This window comes from Hemicordylus capensis, chromosome 6 (assembly GCF_027244095.1).
Source record: "Hemicordylus capensis ecotype Gifberg chromosome 6, rHemCap1.1.pri, whole genome shotgun sequence".
Lineage (NCBI taxonomy): Eukaryota > Metazoa > Chordata > Lepidosauria > Squamata > Cordylidae > Hemicordylus > Hemicordylus capensis.
In genome coordinates this window covers 13,987,562-14,005,917 of record NC_069662.1, presented here as the reverse complement: position 1 = coordinate 14,005,917, position 18,356 = coordinate 13,987,562, and the positions used below count along the sequence as shown (strand labels likewise).

General features: G+C 42.3%; 1 protein-coding gene across 1 annotated transcript; it reads right to left on the bottom strand.

The window, feature by feature from the left end:
• Positions 1-1,539: 1,539 nt before the first annotated feature.
• LOC128330914 (vomeronasal type-2 receptor 26-like) lies at positions 1,540-18,080 on the bottom strand (the record flags this gene model as incomplete). Its single annotated transcript, XM_053264279.1, has 5 exons — positions 18,016-18,080; positions 14,568-14,859; positions 10,287-10,514; positions 9,725-9,851; positions 1,540-2,414 (listed from the first exon to the last, which is right to left on the bottom strand). Coding segments are annotated over exons 1-5 (1,587 nt in total), but the record flags the coding sequence as incomplete, so codon positions are not given.
• Between the last annotated feature and the right edge of the window lie 276 nt (positions 18,081-18,356).

Genomic DNA, 18,356 nt, shown 5'->3' with positions numbered 1-18,356 from the left:
GATAGAACAGTGATCCCTCCCTTCAACCTCCCCAACCCACCCCATTCTTCAATGCACACCTTGCTGCATGATTTATTGGCTCGTAAAATGCCCATCATTATGATGGGAGGAATATGCAGAGGCATTGTGTGTGTGTGTGTGTGTGTGTGTGTACATCTCCATGCATGCACAAATACTATATTCCCCTCCAGAAGCTGGGTCAAAGGTGGAGGGCACTGCTATCATCCTTGCAAAGATTAGCCCCCTTTGCTCCCCCACTGCTGTCGTAGAGCTGAGAATGAATAGCAGCCATTCATGTGTGCTCAACACTTGTGAAATATGTGGCCAGTGAACATGATTGCTGATCTGTATTCAAGCATTTTTTTCACATTTCTGCACTCCAAGCATGTATTACAATATGTGCCATTGATATACAACGCTTCTGGGAGGCCTGGTCTCCATCAGTGTTCTCTCTAATTTTTTTCATCTGAGTGTAGAGTGAGTTTTGTTCTGAGTGACAGTTTCAAGGCAGTGTGTGGGCACCATGTGCATTCAGAGTGGGGCCTTCCTGATTCAACCTGTGCGGGAGCTACAATTAACTCAGCTTACATTAAAAACCATCTAGGGACCCCTGGTCTCCATGTTGACTGCGCCCCGCTGCACTTGGCAGCAATGAATACTCCCACCCTTAGGTAGCCATTCTGCTCAAATCCTGGCTCCCTCCCCACATACATTCCACCGCCCTCTCAGTGCCCCCAGTCCAGCCCTGGCATCCAAACACTGCAGAAGAACAGCATGCTGAAGGTGATCTGCTTGGCTTCATTAAATTGTTTTAATGTTGTTTTTAGAATATTGTTTTAAAAAATTTAAATTGTTGTGTTTAAAATTTCTTGTTTTTGTTGTAAACCACCCAGAGATGTAAGTTTTGGGCGGTATAAAAATATGTTAAATACAAATTAAATAAATAAATGATAAATAAATAAATAAATAAATTTAAATCCATCAGTAACATTCTAGCATGGAAGGCCACAGTGAAGCTGATGATGGCCAGAAAACCAATGTAACAGACCCTTCATTGCACTGCACCATGATCTGGATGAATGTGGAATGCATGTCAAACACACGAGCTTCATTTGATGGCCACACACTGCGTTAGTCTGGTTGTCAGCCATTCTTTTTTCACCTAACCTTAAGTATTAGCCTGTCTACAGTTATCTCCCTTCTTTGAGAGAACTATTAGTCTGTGGCCCACACTGTAGGCTGGCTGACATCCAGTGCTGCATTCTGGACACATGGTGCTGCCGGGCTGCTGTGTCCTTCAAAGCAGTGCCAGAGCTGTGCAATATGGCTCATTGTTCGAGCAGCTCTTCCACAGTTCCCCCCATTGTCCCGATATCACCTACGCTTAGTCACCGATACCACCCATGTTGACTGTATTCTCTAATCTACGCCTTCCTTCACTACTAATATGGGAATATAATGATGAGAGACATGGTGCCGAAGAACAAGAAAAGGCAGAAAGAGTCCAGTGTCTCAATATTGTTTCCTTACTAGTTGCTCTCTGGTGTTCAGATCAGGTCTAAGAATCATAATGTAGCATTTGGGGAGGAAGATACAACTCAACAGTCCACCACTAGAGGCCATGATGGAGAAGAGCTCCACAGCCACCATGTATTTCCCCTTGGTGCTCAAGTAGCTTGGGACAAAAGTAATCCAAACAGTGCAGAAGACCAGCATGCTGAAGGTGATCAGCTTGGCTTCATTAAAGCTATCTGGTAACTTTCTAGCATGGAAGGCCACAGTGAAGCTGATGATGGCCAGAAAACCCATGTAGCCCAGGACGATGTAGAACATGGTGTTTGAGCCTTCATTGCATTGCACAATGATCTCACTGATCTGAGAGTGCATGTCAAACTCTGGGAAAGGGGGAGTGTTTGCCAGCCACACAGCACAGATGCCAATTTGAATAAGTGAACAGAGAATGATGACCGATACTGCCAGCCTCTTCCCTATCCATCTCCTCATCCTGTTTCCCGGCTTGGTGGCCAGGAAGGCCAGAACAACAGTGATGGTTTTAGCCAACACAGAGGAAAGAGCAACAGTAAAGGTGATGCCAAACACGGTTTGTCTGAGGAGGCAGGTCACCTTCCTAGGCTGACCAATGAATAGGAAGGAGCAGAGAAAGCATAGCCGCAGAGAGGAGAGAAGGGTACAAGTAATGCTCCAGTTATTGGCTTTCACAATGGGAGTTTTGCGGAGCAGAACAAAGATCCCAATCACAGCAAAGGTGATCAGGGAAAACAAAAGAGCAAAAGAAATCAAAACCGCTCCCAATGGTTCTCCATAGGATAAATAGGTCATCGTTTTTGCGATGCATTGATCCTGTTTCTCATTTGGACATTGATCTTCTGGGCACATCTCACACTGGTCTGCATCTGAAATACATCAACAAAGTCTTTGTTTTGCCAAGGAACGAATCTGTTGACTGGTTTGTTATATTACAAAGCAGGTTGTTAACGTTTCCTCCCTCTCATGTGATATGTTGATAGATTTTATGCTGCTCTTACTTTTGCTGTTTTTATAGTTTTTAATTTAATGATTTATTTCATTTTATCTGTGTTCTACACTAGGGGTGTGCATTTCGGATTTTCTGTGTTTCAATTTGGACCCAAATAAAAACATCTCTGTTTCATTTGGGATCCAAATCAGACCCATCCAAATCACGCCAGATTCGCTTCGAATCTGAATTATTCAAAATCTGAATCTGAATCATTTAGGATCCAAAAACTGGTCCTGGAGCCAAAAGAGCAGGGTGGTGTGGTAGCGCCTAATGGTTGGAGGCTACCACCCAAAAAGGAATTGGGCAAAGGGCTGATTTTTGGTGATCTTTTGAAGTTCATGCATCTTTAAGCTTTTCCTCTTCATGTCAGGAGGAAAGGTTTGGCTCCGGGAAGAATGTGGTTGGTGGTGATGCCTAGTGGTGGCAAAGAAGCTACCAGAAGTATTTCAAAGGAATTGGGCAAAGGGTGATTTTTAAGTGATTTTTGAAGTTTACGCATCTTTAAGGTTTTTCTCATAGGGAATAATGGAGGTTTCAGGAGCCCCATAACTGCACTTGGGGGGCACTGGTGTGGCCCAGAGCGAGTGGCGGTGTAGTGCACAGACGGTACCAACCACCCCCATGGGTTGCTAACCTATGGGGTACTGGGTTTTGTTGTTTCTGAGATGTTCTGAGTGTAGATTCTCTGGTAGCAAATGTGAGTGGATTCATGGTTTGTCATTAAAAATCTCAAACAGCAAAGTTTTGCCCCCCTTCCACCTCCGCAAGTCGAAAGAGTGATGACGACAATGACAAAAATGATGGCACACAATTTTTTGGTGCATTTCTTTGACATTGCCTTCGTTGACTATGGGGCAGCTATCCTGGTAGTGGTTGGGAATAGAAGAAGAAATGTTGGCAGGTCAGCAGGCTGTTCCAGAGGAAGGGTAGTCAGAAATTTAATACCTGTCTCCCCTTCAGGCTGTCTCTCCAGCTCTTTGACCTTAGGGAGCATTGCCAACAAGCCATATAGCCTTACCTTGCTCCTCTGCCAGGTCAGTCCAAAACAAGCCAGAGCTCATACGAGATTTGATTATGGATAAAGGATCCCACCTAGTATGTATTACTGAGACTTAGTTGTGGGAGGCTAGTGGTCCAGTCTGGTTCCAGCTTAACCTCCAGGATATTCTGTAGTGGAGCAGGTGAGGGGACGTGGGTGGGGAGGTGGCATGGCTGTGTTCTATAAGGATAGCATCTCCCTTACCAGGGTCCCTGTTAGGGTATCAGACCATATGGAATGTGTGTACTTAAGTTTGGGGACCAGGGATAGATTGGGACTTCTTTTGTTGTACCGAACACCCTGCTGCCCAGCGGAATCTCTTACTGAGCTCACGGACTTGGTCGTGGAAACCGCGTTGGAGTCTCCCAGACTCTTGGTGCTAGGGGACTGCAATGTTCATTTTGGGACCAATCTGTCCAGGGCAGCTCAGGAATTCATAGCAGCCATGACAACTATGGGCCTGTCCCAAGTGGTCTCTGGACCGACGCATATTGCAGGTCACATGCTTGATTTGGTCTTTTACTCTGATCATGGGGGTATTCCATGGATGTGGACACATGTGATTTCCGCATTGTCATAGACAGACCACCATCTGGTTAAGGTTGGACTTACAAGCAGTTCCCACCTCTGCAGGGGCAAGGGGCCTATTAGAATGGTCCACCTGAAGAGGTTATTGGATCCAGTAGGATTCCAAGAAGCCTTGGATGAATTCAATGTTGCTTTGCTGGTGCTCCTGTTGACACCCTGGTTGAGAATTGGAACAACTTGCTCACCAGGGCAGTAGACACGATTGCTCCCAAGCGTCCTCTCTGATCCGCTTCAAAATTGGCCCCTTGGTATACGGAAGATCTATGGGGGCTGAAGTGGCAAGGCTGGCAACTGGAGTGCAAGTGGAGAAAGACTCGGCTCGAAGATTGAGATATACAGATTGAGATATAGAGCACATCTAAGGATTTATGCTCCGGCAATACGTCCGGCAAAGAAGTGATTCTTTTCTGCCCATATTGCCCTGTGAGTTCACGTCCAGTGGAGTTGTTCAGGGTTGTGAGGGGACTAGTATTCCCCTCCCTTGAACCAGAATTTGGAATCATCAATTACCCCTGCAATGTGTTTAAATAGTTTTCCCCACATAAAATCTCTCAGAGTCAGGCCGACATAGATGGAGACTCCACAATTAATTTGATGCCTGCACTGTAGGTGCCCAACAACTCCTTATGTGATTTGACTGGATCGGTTTCAGTTTGTAACTCCTGAGGAGGTGGACAAGCTGCTTGGAGCATTGAGGCCTACCACTTGTTCTCTTGACCCTTGTCCAACATGGCTTGTTCTATCTAGCAAGGGGGCTGTTGTAGACAGCCTGGTGTAAATCATAAATGCTTCTCTGAGGGAGGGCAGGATGCCTCCTTGTCTTAAGAACACTTCTTACACTTACACTTCTTCTAAAAAAACCTGCATTAGATCCCTCAGAGTTGAGCAATTATAGGCCTGTTTCCAGCCTTCCATTGCCGTGAAAGGTAATTGAGAAGGTGGTGGCCTCAACTCTAGTCGGTCTTGGAGGAAACTGATTATATAGACTCAAGGGTTGGCTATGTGGTGGAGACTGCCTTGGTCAGCCTGATGGATGATGTTCAATTGGGAATTGACAGAGGAAGTATGACCTTTTGGTCCTTTTGGATCTCTCGGAGGCTTTCAATACTATCAACCATAGTATTCTTCTGGAATGTCTGAGGGGGTTGAGGGTGGGAGGCACTCTTTTACAGAGGTTCTGCTCCTACCTCTCGGACAGATTCCAGATGGTGTCAATTGGAGACTGTTGCTCTTCAAACTCTGAGCGTAAGTATGGTTCCCCTCAAGGCTCCATACTTAATGTTTTTTAACATCTACATGAAAACGCTGGGAGAGATCATCAGGGGATTTGGAGTTCAGTGTTACCAGTATACTTTTGACACGCAGATCTAGTTCTCCATGTCAACTTCTTCAGGAGCTGGCATATCCTCCCTAAATGCCTGCCTGGAAGCAGTAATGGGCTGGATGAGGGAGAATAAACTGAAGCTGAATCCAAATAAGACAGAGGTACTTATTGTGCGGGGTCAGAACAATAAGGGTGGCCAGGGGTGCTTTCTATCAGCTCCGGCCGATACGCCAGCTGCTCCTGTTTCTCGAGATCAATGACCTCAAAACAGTGATGGAGGTACACTGGCTGCCAATAGGTTTCTGGACAAAATACAAAGTGCTAATTATAACTTATAAAGCCCTAAACGGCTTAGGCCCTGTGTATCTAAGATAGCGTCTTCTTCACTACGAGCCTCACCGCCCATTGAGGTCATCTGAGGAGGTCCTTCTTCAGTTACCGCCAACTTATTTGGTGGCTACACAGAGGCGGGCCTTCTCGAGTGCTGCCCCAAGAGTGTGGTATGTGCTCCCTGCTGAGATACGATTCTCCCCATCTCTGGTAATATTTTTAAAAAGCACCTCAAAACCCATGTTTTCACCAAGCTTTCCCAGCTTTTAAATTTTTTTAGGTTTTAATCTCTGGTTTATTTTTCAATTGTTAAATTGTTTTAAGTTTTTTGTATATGTTTTTAACTTGTTTTATATTATTGTGAACTGCACAGAGATGACAGTTAGAGGTAGTGTAAAAGTTCAAATAAATAAATAAATAAATAAATAAATAAATAAATAAATAAATAAATAAATAAATAAATAAATTTCTGCACCGGATCAGAGCCTGTGGCACCAGCACATCATGATGCAAGCAATCTTTGAATAAAAACTCTGATGATGCTACAACTCACAATATGACCCAATCCACTTTTTCATTGCAAACAAGAAGTCCACACAGAGAGACAGAACCTTCTGCCATAAAGCAAAGTATCAGATAATAAACATTAAAGAGGCAAGTGGTTTGGAAAGCAAAGCATATCACAAAACAGAAATGCATGAACAACAGCAACTCATAATCATCATCACATCACATCAGGGCATCAGCATTATATATATCATATTAATATTATCACATTAACATTCATCATTTTCATTTCAGCATCAACTCAAAATATTCAACGAAAGAAAAGAGGAGGCAACATTGTCAATAATAATAGTTGCTAGTAGGAGGAGATGGATGGATAAAAAGAGCAGAGATACAATGTCCCAACAGCAGAGACACAATGGGGTATAGCCAGCCGGACAAGAAGATACAAAATAATGGCTGAGAGAATCGGTTTAATATACTGCTACTGCTCTATAAAATGGGGGGATGGATTGGTTTATTTAAAACACACACACACAGAGAGACTCATAGGCAGCGCCTAGGCCCAGAGTGGTGCGTGTGTGTACAGTATGTGTGTGTTAAAATAAACTCACCACTAAGTCTTCTCTTCTCCAAAATGTTGGGCTGCTACTTCTGTTGGTCTGGTGGTCTCTCTCTCTCCTGCTCCTTCTTCAGTCTTTAGATGGGGCATCCACAAAAGGCTCAAAAATCTGGAAGATCTGGGGCTGGTGGTGGTGGCTGCTTGTGCAGGCAGACAGCATTCTTCTCTCAGTACAGGTCAAAACAACTATGTGATGGCCAAAAAAGGTTGAATTATCAAATTCTCTTTTTCACAGATACAAAAGGGAAAAAAGCAGGAGAGAATCCAGCCAAGGTCCCAGGATGGCTCAGGTAGCAGGCTGTTTGTGTCAGCAAGGCAGAAGGAATAAAAGATGGAATCATCTTCTTTTTCTCAATTAAAAAATTGCTGGAGAAAAAAAGGCAGCAATGGCAGCAATGCTGAAGAATGGTTGGAGGCCATGGTGGATGTGTGATGGCAAGGCTGAGCAATCAGGCAAAAGAACTCTCTCCCCACATGAGGCAGCAGAAAGGAAGAAATGGCTGCTGGCCCTTTAATACCCCCCTGAAAACACCTCCAAAAATCCACCCCCACACTTGCCCCCTCCTTCATCTCCCCTTGGCCAATGGGAGATTAGTTTGGATCCTGCAGAGCCAAATATGGGCATTCCGTTGCAGATCGGAACTTTGCATTGAAGTCAATGGAAAGCTGAAAGGTGGGAAATTCAAGCACATGTCAGAACTCAAAATGGAGGAGGAAGGAGAAGCACTATCTCGGTCACAAAATGGAGGACCAAAACTTACAAAAATTTTGGAGCCAACCCAGGGGCGATTTGTTTCGGCTCTAAAACATTTTGGGATGGTGATTGGGTGTTTCATTTTGGTGCCGAAACACCCAAAAAGTTACGCACATCCCTATTCTACACTGCCTTGAAGTGTTTAACAGGAGGCAATATGAAAATGAAAAACAAACAAGCAATAAATATAATCTCTTTGACCATTTTTAGGAGCAAAACACTTGCTGTTCCTCATTTGCAGGAACTGTGCCATTTGTAGGCATCTTTTCTGCTTGTTTTATTTTGTTTATATTGGCTGAAATGTTGAGTTGCTAAAAGCCAGTACTACCTATGAAGGGTAATACAGCACCAGCACCCATGAGAGGGAGATCAATTTTTGATGATCTCTCCTTCCCTCTGAAGTGTTCTGCGCCAGTCTAAACAATGTCCCTGATAGCTACATAACCCTCAGGGACATATTTTCAACTGGCAAATAATGCTTCTGGGGGGAAGTAGCAATCATCCAAATTCACTGTCCCCAAGTAGTAGCAGTGTTCCCTTCGTTGACCCCTTCAGCAGCATCAGTGCATCTCACCTAGCACCAGCTTTTTCTAAAGGGAACATCGGCCATTGCAGCTTATTGTTTTAACTTTCAAAGAATCCAGGATGTTCTTCTGCAAAGGCCAGCACCTGAAAAGTTAAACTAAAGGATTGCTCATCATAAATGCCATAGTTTCTATCCTGCACAGACTTTTTCTAGATTTTGGAATGGTTACAGATTCTGGCTTCACATACAAAGCCTACATATGCTGAGAATTTAGTTGTAAGAAAACAAAATGCTTCTTTTCCGTGCAAGGGTGCTAATACCTGAAGATTAAGTCCTAGATGATGCTGCAGAAGGCAGATTGCTGCTCCTGGAGAAGGAGTAGGGAAAGTTTTCCAAGTGAAAAGATTTGCCAGACTAAATAAAACCCTCAGATCTTGGCACTAGTACTTGAGTTCAACAGACGTATGTTGAGGAATTCAGTCATATATATATATATTTGCATTTTATGTTTATTAGTTTTCTACATATCAGTGTGACTTCCGGTTCATCTTTCAACACAGTTATACTATAACATCCATGTTTGCTCTCATGTGAATATTTTCTACGTATTTATATATCTAGTTATTACGTTCTAATCCTTGTTTTCATCACCATAGTAATCTAATAGTTTCATTACTATAACAAATCCCCCAACTGTTATCTTTACATTTCAACCCCCCTTAATAAATCCAAATTCACATTGTTTTTTATATTCCGCAAAAGGGTTTCCAATCTTCTACAAAGTTTTCTATATGACTATCTCTTACTAATACAGTAAGTTTTGCCATTTCTGCATATTCATATGCCTTCCTCAACCATTCTTCTCTTGCTGGAATTTCCACAGATCTCCATTTCTGCCAAGAACCATTCTAGCTGTCGTCGTAAGATATAGGAATAAATTTCTATTCCCCCCCCCGCCCCAAGATTTCTTCATTGATTATACCCAACAGAAAGGATTCAGGTCTCTTATGAAATATACATTTCAAAATCTTTTAAAGTTCATCATAAATCATATGCCAAAACCTCTTTACCTCTCTGCAGGACCACCACATGTGATAAAAAGACACCTCACTATCTTTACATCTCCAGCACTTATTAGATACATTTTTATACATTAAAGCTAGTTTCTTAGGTGTTAAATACCATCTGTACATCATTTTTATTAAATTTTCTTTTAAATGATAACATGCTATAAATTTAAGATCTTTCTTCCATAGCTTCTCCTAGGCCTCTAAGTTAATATTCTGACCTACATTTTGTGCCCATTTTACCATTGTTGATTTTACCACTTCATCTCTCATTTCTTCACATAATAACAAATTGTACATTTTGGTAATTAGTTTCACATCACTTTCACATAATTCTATTTCAGATTTAGAAATTCAGTCATATATTTGATGTAGAAAAGGAGAATTTTAAACATTTGGATTTGGTTACACAATATACATATTTTTACCGATCTGTGTTGAAATCCTCCCCGCAGGACACTGAGCACAATCATAGCAACAAACTTGTCTTCCCTGCTGGGCAATCCTGCTGGATCCAGGTTGGCAGCTCTCAACACACCGGGAACGGGGCTGCATCTAACGGGAGCAAGAAGGAAGAATGTTCCGATTCCCCCCACCCCTTCTATTATTCTCAAAACCAAATAATCCACATATGAAGAGTATGGAATAGGGGTCTACTCTCTGAACCAGGCAAAAGCCAAGGTGGGTCTGACTGCAGGCAGACAAAAAGAGGTCAGAGGCATCAAACATGGTCAAGGCAAATCTGGGGTTAGGCTGATTATTTCCTCTGTCTGGGGGGGGGGAAGTCACCTAGACCCTACTGCTGGAGTCTGAGACTCCTGGAGCATTGCCCAGAGGAGAGAAGCAGAGCATTCCCCATCAGGGCACTCCATTCCTTTCAGCCCATTTCTCCCTCCCAACACTCTTCACTCCTGATATTGGAACTGGGTTGTGAGAAAACCCCTTAAAGTCAGGGAAACTAGCAAGGTGAGGCGGGACAGGTCTCCATACCTCTTTAAACTTGTGGTTCCATACAGTAGCACTTCCATCCATGGTGAACCTTTTTCCTTCACGAGCCAGGGGATCCATCCTTCCAGTTTGGACTTTCTGGAAGGTGTCATTGGGGAATGTGACCAAGTTGATGATATCGTATCCTGATGGCAGGCTCCCTTCCTCATCAAAAAAGATTTCTTCCCCAGCACTATTATTGAAATGGATATTGCTCAGAAAAGCATGAAGCTAATTGGGAGGAGAAAAAGTTCACACCCTGGGTCAAATTGTGGAAAATTGCATTAAGATTATCACTTTAACCACAAATCCCTTGATCACCAACTGGAAGATGTCACTGAGAAGAAATACTATATACCTATCAGGAATATACCTTTAAGCATGTTTATATTGGTAGCAAGCCACGGGAAGCAACAGCAATTCCTGTTGAAGAATAGTACAGGATCTTACGGCAAAGAATACTAACATATAAATTGATATACAAAGCAAGTTTGGGATAATTATAACAAAGGGAAAGACTTTTGGAAAAAGTGACATCCATTTAACTTATTCTGGAATGGGAATCAGCCATATTAAAACATCAAACAATACTGAATATTGAATAAACAATTACAAGTTGCTTGATATCAGGTTTGCTTCCTGAAATTTATTTTTGTTGAAAAGCATAATAATTGTGTCACCCCTTAAAAGGGCAATTTGATTTGATTTCCAACTGAATTTTTCAAATTCAGATTCAAATCTCCAATTAGCCATGAAGTTCATGGGTGATTCTGGGTGTTTCTTCTCTCTCAGCCTAAGCTACCTCACACTGCTTCAGCAGTGCTTTGTTAGTCAGGGTGTCAGGAACTGCATGCCACAATCAGACATCATAGCACTTAGCACTTACATTTATATACCGCTCTATAGCCAAAGCTCTCTAAGCGGTTTACAATGATTTAGCATATTGCCCCCAACATTCTGGGTACTCATTTTACCGACCTCGGAAGGATGGAAGGCTGAGTCAACATTATATCACAGAACTGCTAGTATGAGTTATGAACTAATACAATGAGAAGTGAAATGCAAACAAGGAGGAGGAAACACATACAGGCTGTAATAAAAGACTCTTTCCCCCGTTTTTCTCCATTTCCTTCTGTTTAGTTTTCGGTGAATGCATAGAATGGAGAGCATGTGCTACAGCATAAACAGCATTGTAAATGTTATAGCTCTGCCCAGACATGCCCATTTCAAGCACAGATTCAGGAAGGCTCCCCAGTTTCTTCTCCCCAGTGCAGTTGTCTTGATTTGGAACATATAAGCCATGCTTTGGGAGTGAACAGAGAAATGCAAACATCCAGAACTGATGGATGAAATATATCATAGACTGGTATGGATTTATGCTCTGCAGGAAGTCCTGAAATCCTGGAACTACTTTTGTGTGAAGTGTGAATGACAAAGAACCATTGAAGGATTTCCCTGTGAATTTATCCCATGAAGAAAGAGTTGTGCAATCCCACTGAGCAGTTATGAGCCACACTCTCTCCAATGGAAGCTTAAGATGAAATTCGTAGGATTCTAAGATTATTCGTAAACCCTCCATAGAATGACTATCCCCATAGACAAGAACCACATTCATCTTTGCTTCCTTCCAGACAGCATTAGCTATTTCCACCAGCATTTTTTCAGTGTGTGTATTTGATGTGTGACTTGTTACTTTTGGAATGGATTGTGCCAAAGCAATACAAATATTGCTCTGGAGAAGTCTTGGTCTCATATTTTGAAGAAATGTTTCTCCACTGTCATCATCTGATGTGAGCAGACCGATCCAATTCCACTTGAAATGCTTCAGCAGAAAAATAATCCCGATATATTGAAGGTCTTCACTTGGAACCATCCGGAAGAAAAAAGGGAACTGGGTTTGATCACTTAGCACAGGGTCAAAAGATCCATAACTCAGCTAAAAGGGGGGGAAATTGTTTTTTGTTTTTTAAAAACAGTATTACAAGGACATCCCTTTGTTCTTGATCAAAGTATTACTTCTTCAATTCACTAAATTTCAGCTTCCATCAAATATTTCAGATAAGACAATACTACTATTTTGAGTAGGAACTACTGGTACCATTGAGTCTTATACTGGGATAGGATTCTAAACAGGATGAAGAAAGATTAAAGACTATTTCTACTTGAAAGTGAAAGCTGGGACAAGGTTGAAACACAGTTTGAAAGAAAATGTTTTCAGGGGAGTTGTGGCCCTAATATTAAAAGAAAATGACAATAATAATGTATTGAAAACAAGACATTGCACAGCGGACTTAGTAATTATTCCTTAATTTTTTGAGAAAACACTCTAAGGACTTGGAAGGGGATGAAAACCTTTCTATTCAAGAACATAAGAACAGCCTTGCTGTTTCACACAGTGGCCTACCAGATGCCTCTGAGAAGCCAACTGGCAAGAGGTGAGGGCATGCCATTTTTTTTGTTCTATATTTGCCACATCCCATAGCAGAGAATTCCATAGATTAATTTTCTGCTCTGTGAAAAATGACTTCCTTTAGTTGGTCCTATTTTACCTGGCCTTCGGACCCATGAGATTTGTTAGAGAGGGAGAAAGATTTCTCTCTGTCCACTCTCTCTTCTCCATGCATAATTTTATAAATGTCCATCATGTCTCCCCATAGCCACCCCTTTTCCAAACTAAAAAGCCCCAGACACTGTAGACTTAACTTATAAGAAAGGTGCACCATGCCTCTGATCATCTTTGTTGCACTCTTCTTCCCCTTCCTCAGTTCCTAATTATCAAATTGCCCACTACTAGGAGGCCCCCAATCCCCGGAGGAGTATCCTATGTGTGAGAGGATTTGGGAGCATTACGCAAGGAAGGTGTCCCTTCTAAGAGAGCATCCCTCTCTTCATCAGACTGATGCCCTGCATCTCTACATCCCCCCATCCCTTCATCCCCTGCTAACTGGGCAAAGAGGAACCTTTTACTGTGGTGATTCTCTTTGTTTAGCAGGGGGAGAGTAACTGGCCCTATCCACCCCCAGCATTGTACGTCCAGTGACTGTTGCTGGTTTCTATCTTGTATCTTTTTTTTTAAGATTGTGAGCCCTTTGGGGACAGGGAGCCAGCTTATTTATTTATTATTTCTCTGTGTAAACCACCCCGAACCATTTTTGGGAGGGCGGTATAGAAACCGAAATCATCATCATCATCATCATCATCATCATCATCATCGTCATCATCATCATCTATGAGAGTAGAGGAGCTGTCAGCATGGGAATAGGATGCCTCTATCACATTCCAGAGGGTCTCATCCACAGACCTCTCTGCTTCCCTGAGCTTCTCCAGGTCCGCCATCTTGGCTTCAAGAGAATGCACTTGTTACCTGAGAGCCAGGAGCTCTTTGCACCGAACGCACACCCACAACTTCTGTACCTCAGGCAGATAGTCACACTCTGGGAGGCACCCCCTCTTCAGTGGGCAATCAAGCTCTTGCTCCAGGAAAGTTACAAAAGTGGGGCAGTACTCATTTTTTCATGCTTGGTGTCTTGTTTCTGATAAAGGGAGACCACTTCTGGGCTCACATGCAACTTCCCTACTAAAAGTTCCCTCACAAAACTCATTTGATGTCTGTTACCAAACTCCTGCTCACAGATCTGCAAAAAGAAAAACTTCCCTTGTCTCAGCATTGTCTTCTTAAGGGTGGCTTCCAAACTGAGGCACCTTCAGAGCATAGCGGTAGCCAATCCCCACCCATTTTCTCTCTAGGCACAACTGAAACTGAAATTGAAACTGCCCTGTCAAAAATGAACCCCTAGCCAGCCAACAACAACAAATATCTATATACCACTTCTCAGCAAAAGTTTCCAGAGTGGTTTACATAGAGAAATAATAAATAAATAAGATGAATCCCTGTCCCTGAAGGGCTCACAATCTAAAAAGAAATATAGACACCAGCAACAGTCACTGGAGGTACCATGCTGCGGTTGGATAGGACCAGTTACTCTCCCCCTGCTAAATAAAGAGAATACCACATCAAAAAGGTGCCTCTTTGCACAATTAGTAGGGGTATAGCCAGAAATTAAACCCAATAAAAAACTAGCCTAACAAACATACCTTGTCCTTTCCCCCTTGTTGGTTGGTTTGCTTGCCCTCTTGCTTTCTTCTTTAGGAACGAAAACAGACGTTTTCCTCCTCCAGACAAGGAAGCCTTGTCTTCTCAAAAGCTGCTTCCAAACTGAGCTACCTCAGGAACATAGCCATTTCTGAATGACTACAGCTAGTCATCGCTAGGAACAGACATACCTGTGGGATCTTGTAGGTATTGAAGACACTGGCCATCTGCATGGAATTTGGGGAGGTGAGCCCACCAATGGCAAGGACTAGTTGCAGCTTCCTGTCACAGTTGTAATTGAAGGGATTCCCCTGCCCTGTGAAGAGGAACTGCAGAGTGTTCCAAACGGCTCTCAGCGGATTGAAAGCATTGTCATAGATTTCGAATCCCAGTGTGATATTGGGTAAGAGATGGTCATTCCTGTTGATCTCTTGAATTGCAAAGATGAAGGCAAGAACATGCTGGTAATTTTTAGGCATTAAACTGTAAAGAGATTTTAATGTAGTTTTACATGCATAGATCAGCAAAACAAGTCTATTGCATTTATATATATTCTGCTTGCAAGTATGGAAGACAACACATAATAGTTTCATTGTGTTTTTAATAGTTTTAACATTTTAAATTTTAATGGATGAAATGTTTTAATCTTTTTATTGGTTGTTTTTAATGTTTTGTTGTAAACCGCCCAGAGACTTGCGTTTTGGGCAGAATACAAATGTGTTAAACAAACAAACATAGTTGAATGACTTTAAGCCCAACTGTATATTTTTTCCGACATACAGATATGCAGCCAGTACATCTTTCCCCATTGTTGATATGCAGCCATTGGGAGAAAGCTCCCCTGCATGAATTTCTAGGGACATAGGAAACTGCTCTAATCTGAGTCAGACTATTGCTCAGTGGTGTCTACACTGACTGGTGATGGCTATCCAAATTTTCAGGCTGGAGTCTTTCCCAGCTCGACCTGGAGGTGTCATGGATTGAACCCTGGATCCATTGCATGCAAAAATGATGCTCTACCACTGATCTATACTTTACTATCGCCATTTGTCATACAGCTGTATGACAAAGGAGGTCTTAGAGATGCTGCTGCCCTCCATAAAGAAAAGGTGGCATCCTCTCCATTTGGATAATATGATGGTGAATTCCTGAGACCATAGGTTAATGTGAAAGATGTAGGAATACCGATCAATATTCCTGCTGAGAATATTTGTATTGGAGTGTCTGATTTCCTTTCAGAGGGAAATCATTTCCTGAAATTCATTTCCTTTCCTTCTAATAGAGCTTAAAAGACAATGTCCACTCAGGGGAGGCAGGAGTAGAGACATGCACTGGAAAGAACAATTGGGGAGCAATAAAGTGGGTATTATCCATTGTCTGTCCAGATGCAAACCCCCACTCCTCCACCATAGACCAGCATAGTAACCATTTGGCAGGGGAGAGAGGGAGCATTATGACAGACCTGAATGAGGTCCTCTCTGTCCCCTGTTCCCTGCATACACAGCTGAACATCTATGACATTAGCACAAACACTATCTCCAGAGCATGGACAACCACAAGGGTTTTGCCCAAACATCGGGGAATCTTGCTGACATAGAGAGAAAGGATTTGGTGGTGCAGCAAGAAAGGCATCTAACAGAACTGCCTAACTAACTGCACCTGCTCAGCAGGGAAGCAGCAATTTTCTGCACATTCCCCTTCCCCCCAAAGCCCTCTCTTCAGGTGTTCCACCAGAAAATATGTCCCTGAGGGCTGTGCAGATTTTCAGGTGGCCCAGAGGGCTTCCTGGGGAAGGGAAGGGTCTCATAAATTGCTGCTTCCCTACTGCACCAGTTCTATTTAGCTGCTCTCTCCCTGCACCTTTGCATCCTTGTTCTGTATTCCTGCCAGTTTCTTTTTCCAGTTGACGTTGAGCTATACTGTGCTGATAAATGTCTTTTTCCTAAAGGATGATTGTCCTACTTCTAACTAAAATAGAGAAAAACTATTTAAAACTGGAAATTTGAAATTTGATCAACTGTCAAATGGATCTGCTTCCTTAGAGTGTTTTGACTTTTGATGGTTGGGTTAGCAGTCTAGAAACCTAGGAATAGTGTTGGTTCACGTACATCTGAATACACATCTGAAATCATGTGAAACGTACATCTGAAATCATTGTGCTTGGTATGATATAGGGACATGCAAGGTTATCAAGTTGCCTTATACTGAGTCAGGCTGTTGGTCTAGCTAGGTCACTATTCTTTATTGGGACTGGCAGTGAATCTGGTTTCAGACAGAGGAGTTTCTTTCCCATCCCTGCGTGGAGATGCCAGAGATCAAACCCAGGAGATTTGGAATGCAAATGATTAAAGATCAGACTGTGCTATTAGATTTGCTAAGGTCCATTCACACACCATGGCTAGATGCTGCAGCCTCCATGCGAGGCATATCAGAAGCTGCCATTAATAATGAATCTCCACTAGAATAATTTAAACCAGATAGGCATACAGTAGATCAGCCCTACCTAAAAGACCCAATACAACCATTAAATCAAAAGACACACTACTCACTATCCTGTTGTGGATCTGTCTGGTGGTACAGTAAAGTTGAATCGAAGTACACCACCCTGTAAGAAGGATCCAAATTCCCCAATGGTAATGTCTTCTCTGGAACCTGGCTTGGAATTGTGCTGAATTTTGCACAGGTGTCTTTGCCTGCTGTTCTGCCTGCTGAAAATAGCAGGCAGATATAGGAGGAATGGTAGTAACCAAACCATTCTGAACTCCTGCAAATTTTGAATCTGACCCCAGCTGTACACTTGCTTTGTCAGCTAGAGAAGACTACCCACAAAGCACTTTACCAACACAGAAATTCCATTTGACAGAGCCTTGTTTGATTCATGTTAACGTCTCCTGAGTTTTAGGGCACACACGGGCATTTTAAAATCCTTATACACTGAGTGAATGTAGCCTGGTATGAGCTACTGAATTATAATTAACCAATCTTATCATTAAATGACCTCTATCTAGCCATGGGGCTTCCACAAGAAGCAGAACTGAATAATAGTGATTTTGATAATTTCAGGGTGGATTGACACTTTCCCTACAGTCCTCTGGTCCCTATACAATCCACGAGAACATTTTTTATTCCCTCCTAACCAATTTTTGCTATTTAGCAGGCAATAACAGGATTCAATTAACACTTTGGGGACCCAAGTGCCTGCTGGTCATTGGGCCTTGCGTTGAGTGCGAGGAAAACTAAACATGCAGTAAGGGGCTTCTGGTAAATGCATCCAGATGATATATTTTATTTTATTTTTATATATTTCATTGATTTTATAACAAGTGGGTACAGATCGCCAATGTGTCCTACATAGCCAATGTGACTTATCTTCTAAAATGTCAGGCAGAACATTCCCCTTCTTCCCCTTCCATAGGGTATCCAGCATTCATCAGCAAGGTCTTCCCTCAAAATGGCCCAAGCAGGGATGAAAAAGTATTAGATGTCAATCCCCCAGAAAGAAAATAAACAATTGAATGGAAATGTTTCTAGGCTCCACTGCAAAGATGTGGTATATAAATGGATTCATGGTCAGGAAATAATCTACCCAAGTTTGTAAAAATAAAATAATAATTTCAGGATTCAGACATAGTGCAGAACCTTTGTTCATGTTCAGTAACCTTGCTGTCTTTGATCATCCGGACCTGTGTTATGGCACAAACCATGGTTACAAGATGCGGGGCCTAGGGCTGCTACTGTAATGTCTATCCCTCTGCGGTAGACATGGAACTAATAACAAAACAAAGGGACAAAACAAGCTTTCAGTGAAGAAATTCAAATTTATTAAAAGAGAATGAAAGTAAATTAGTGAAACAAATACATTACATGGCAGAATTAGTGTGATAAAATATCCCATAGTGGTGCACTGGATATTGAGAGAAAGTAGGGAAGGATGAGATTTGGGGAATGGCAGATTCCAAGGAGGCTTTGCTTCTGACTTA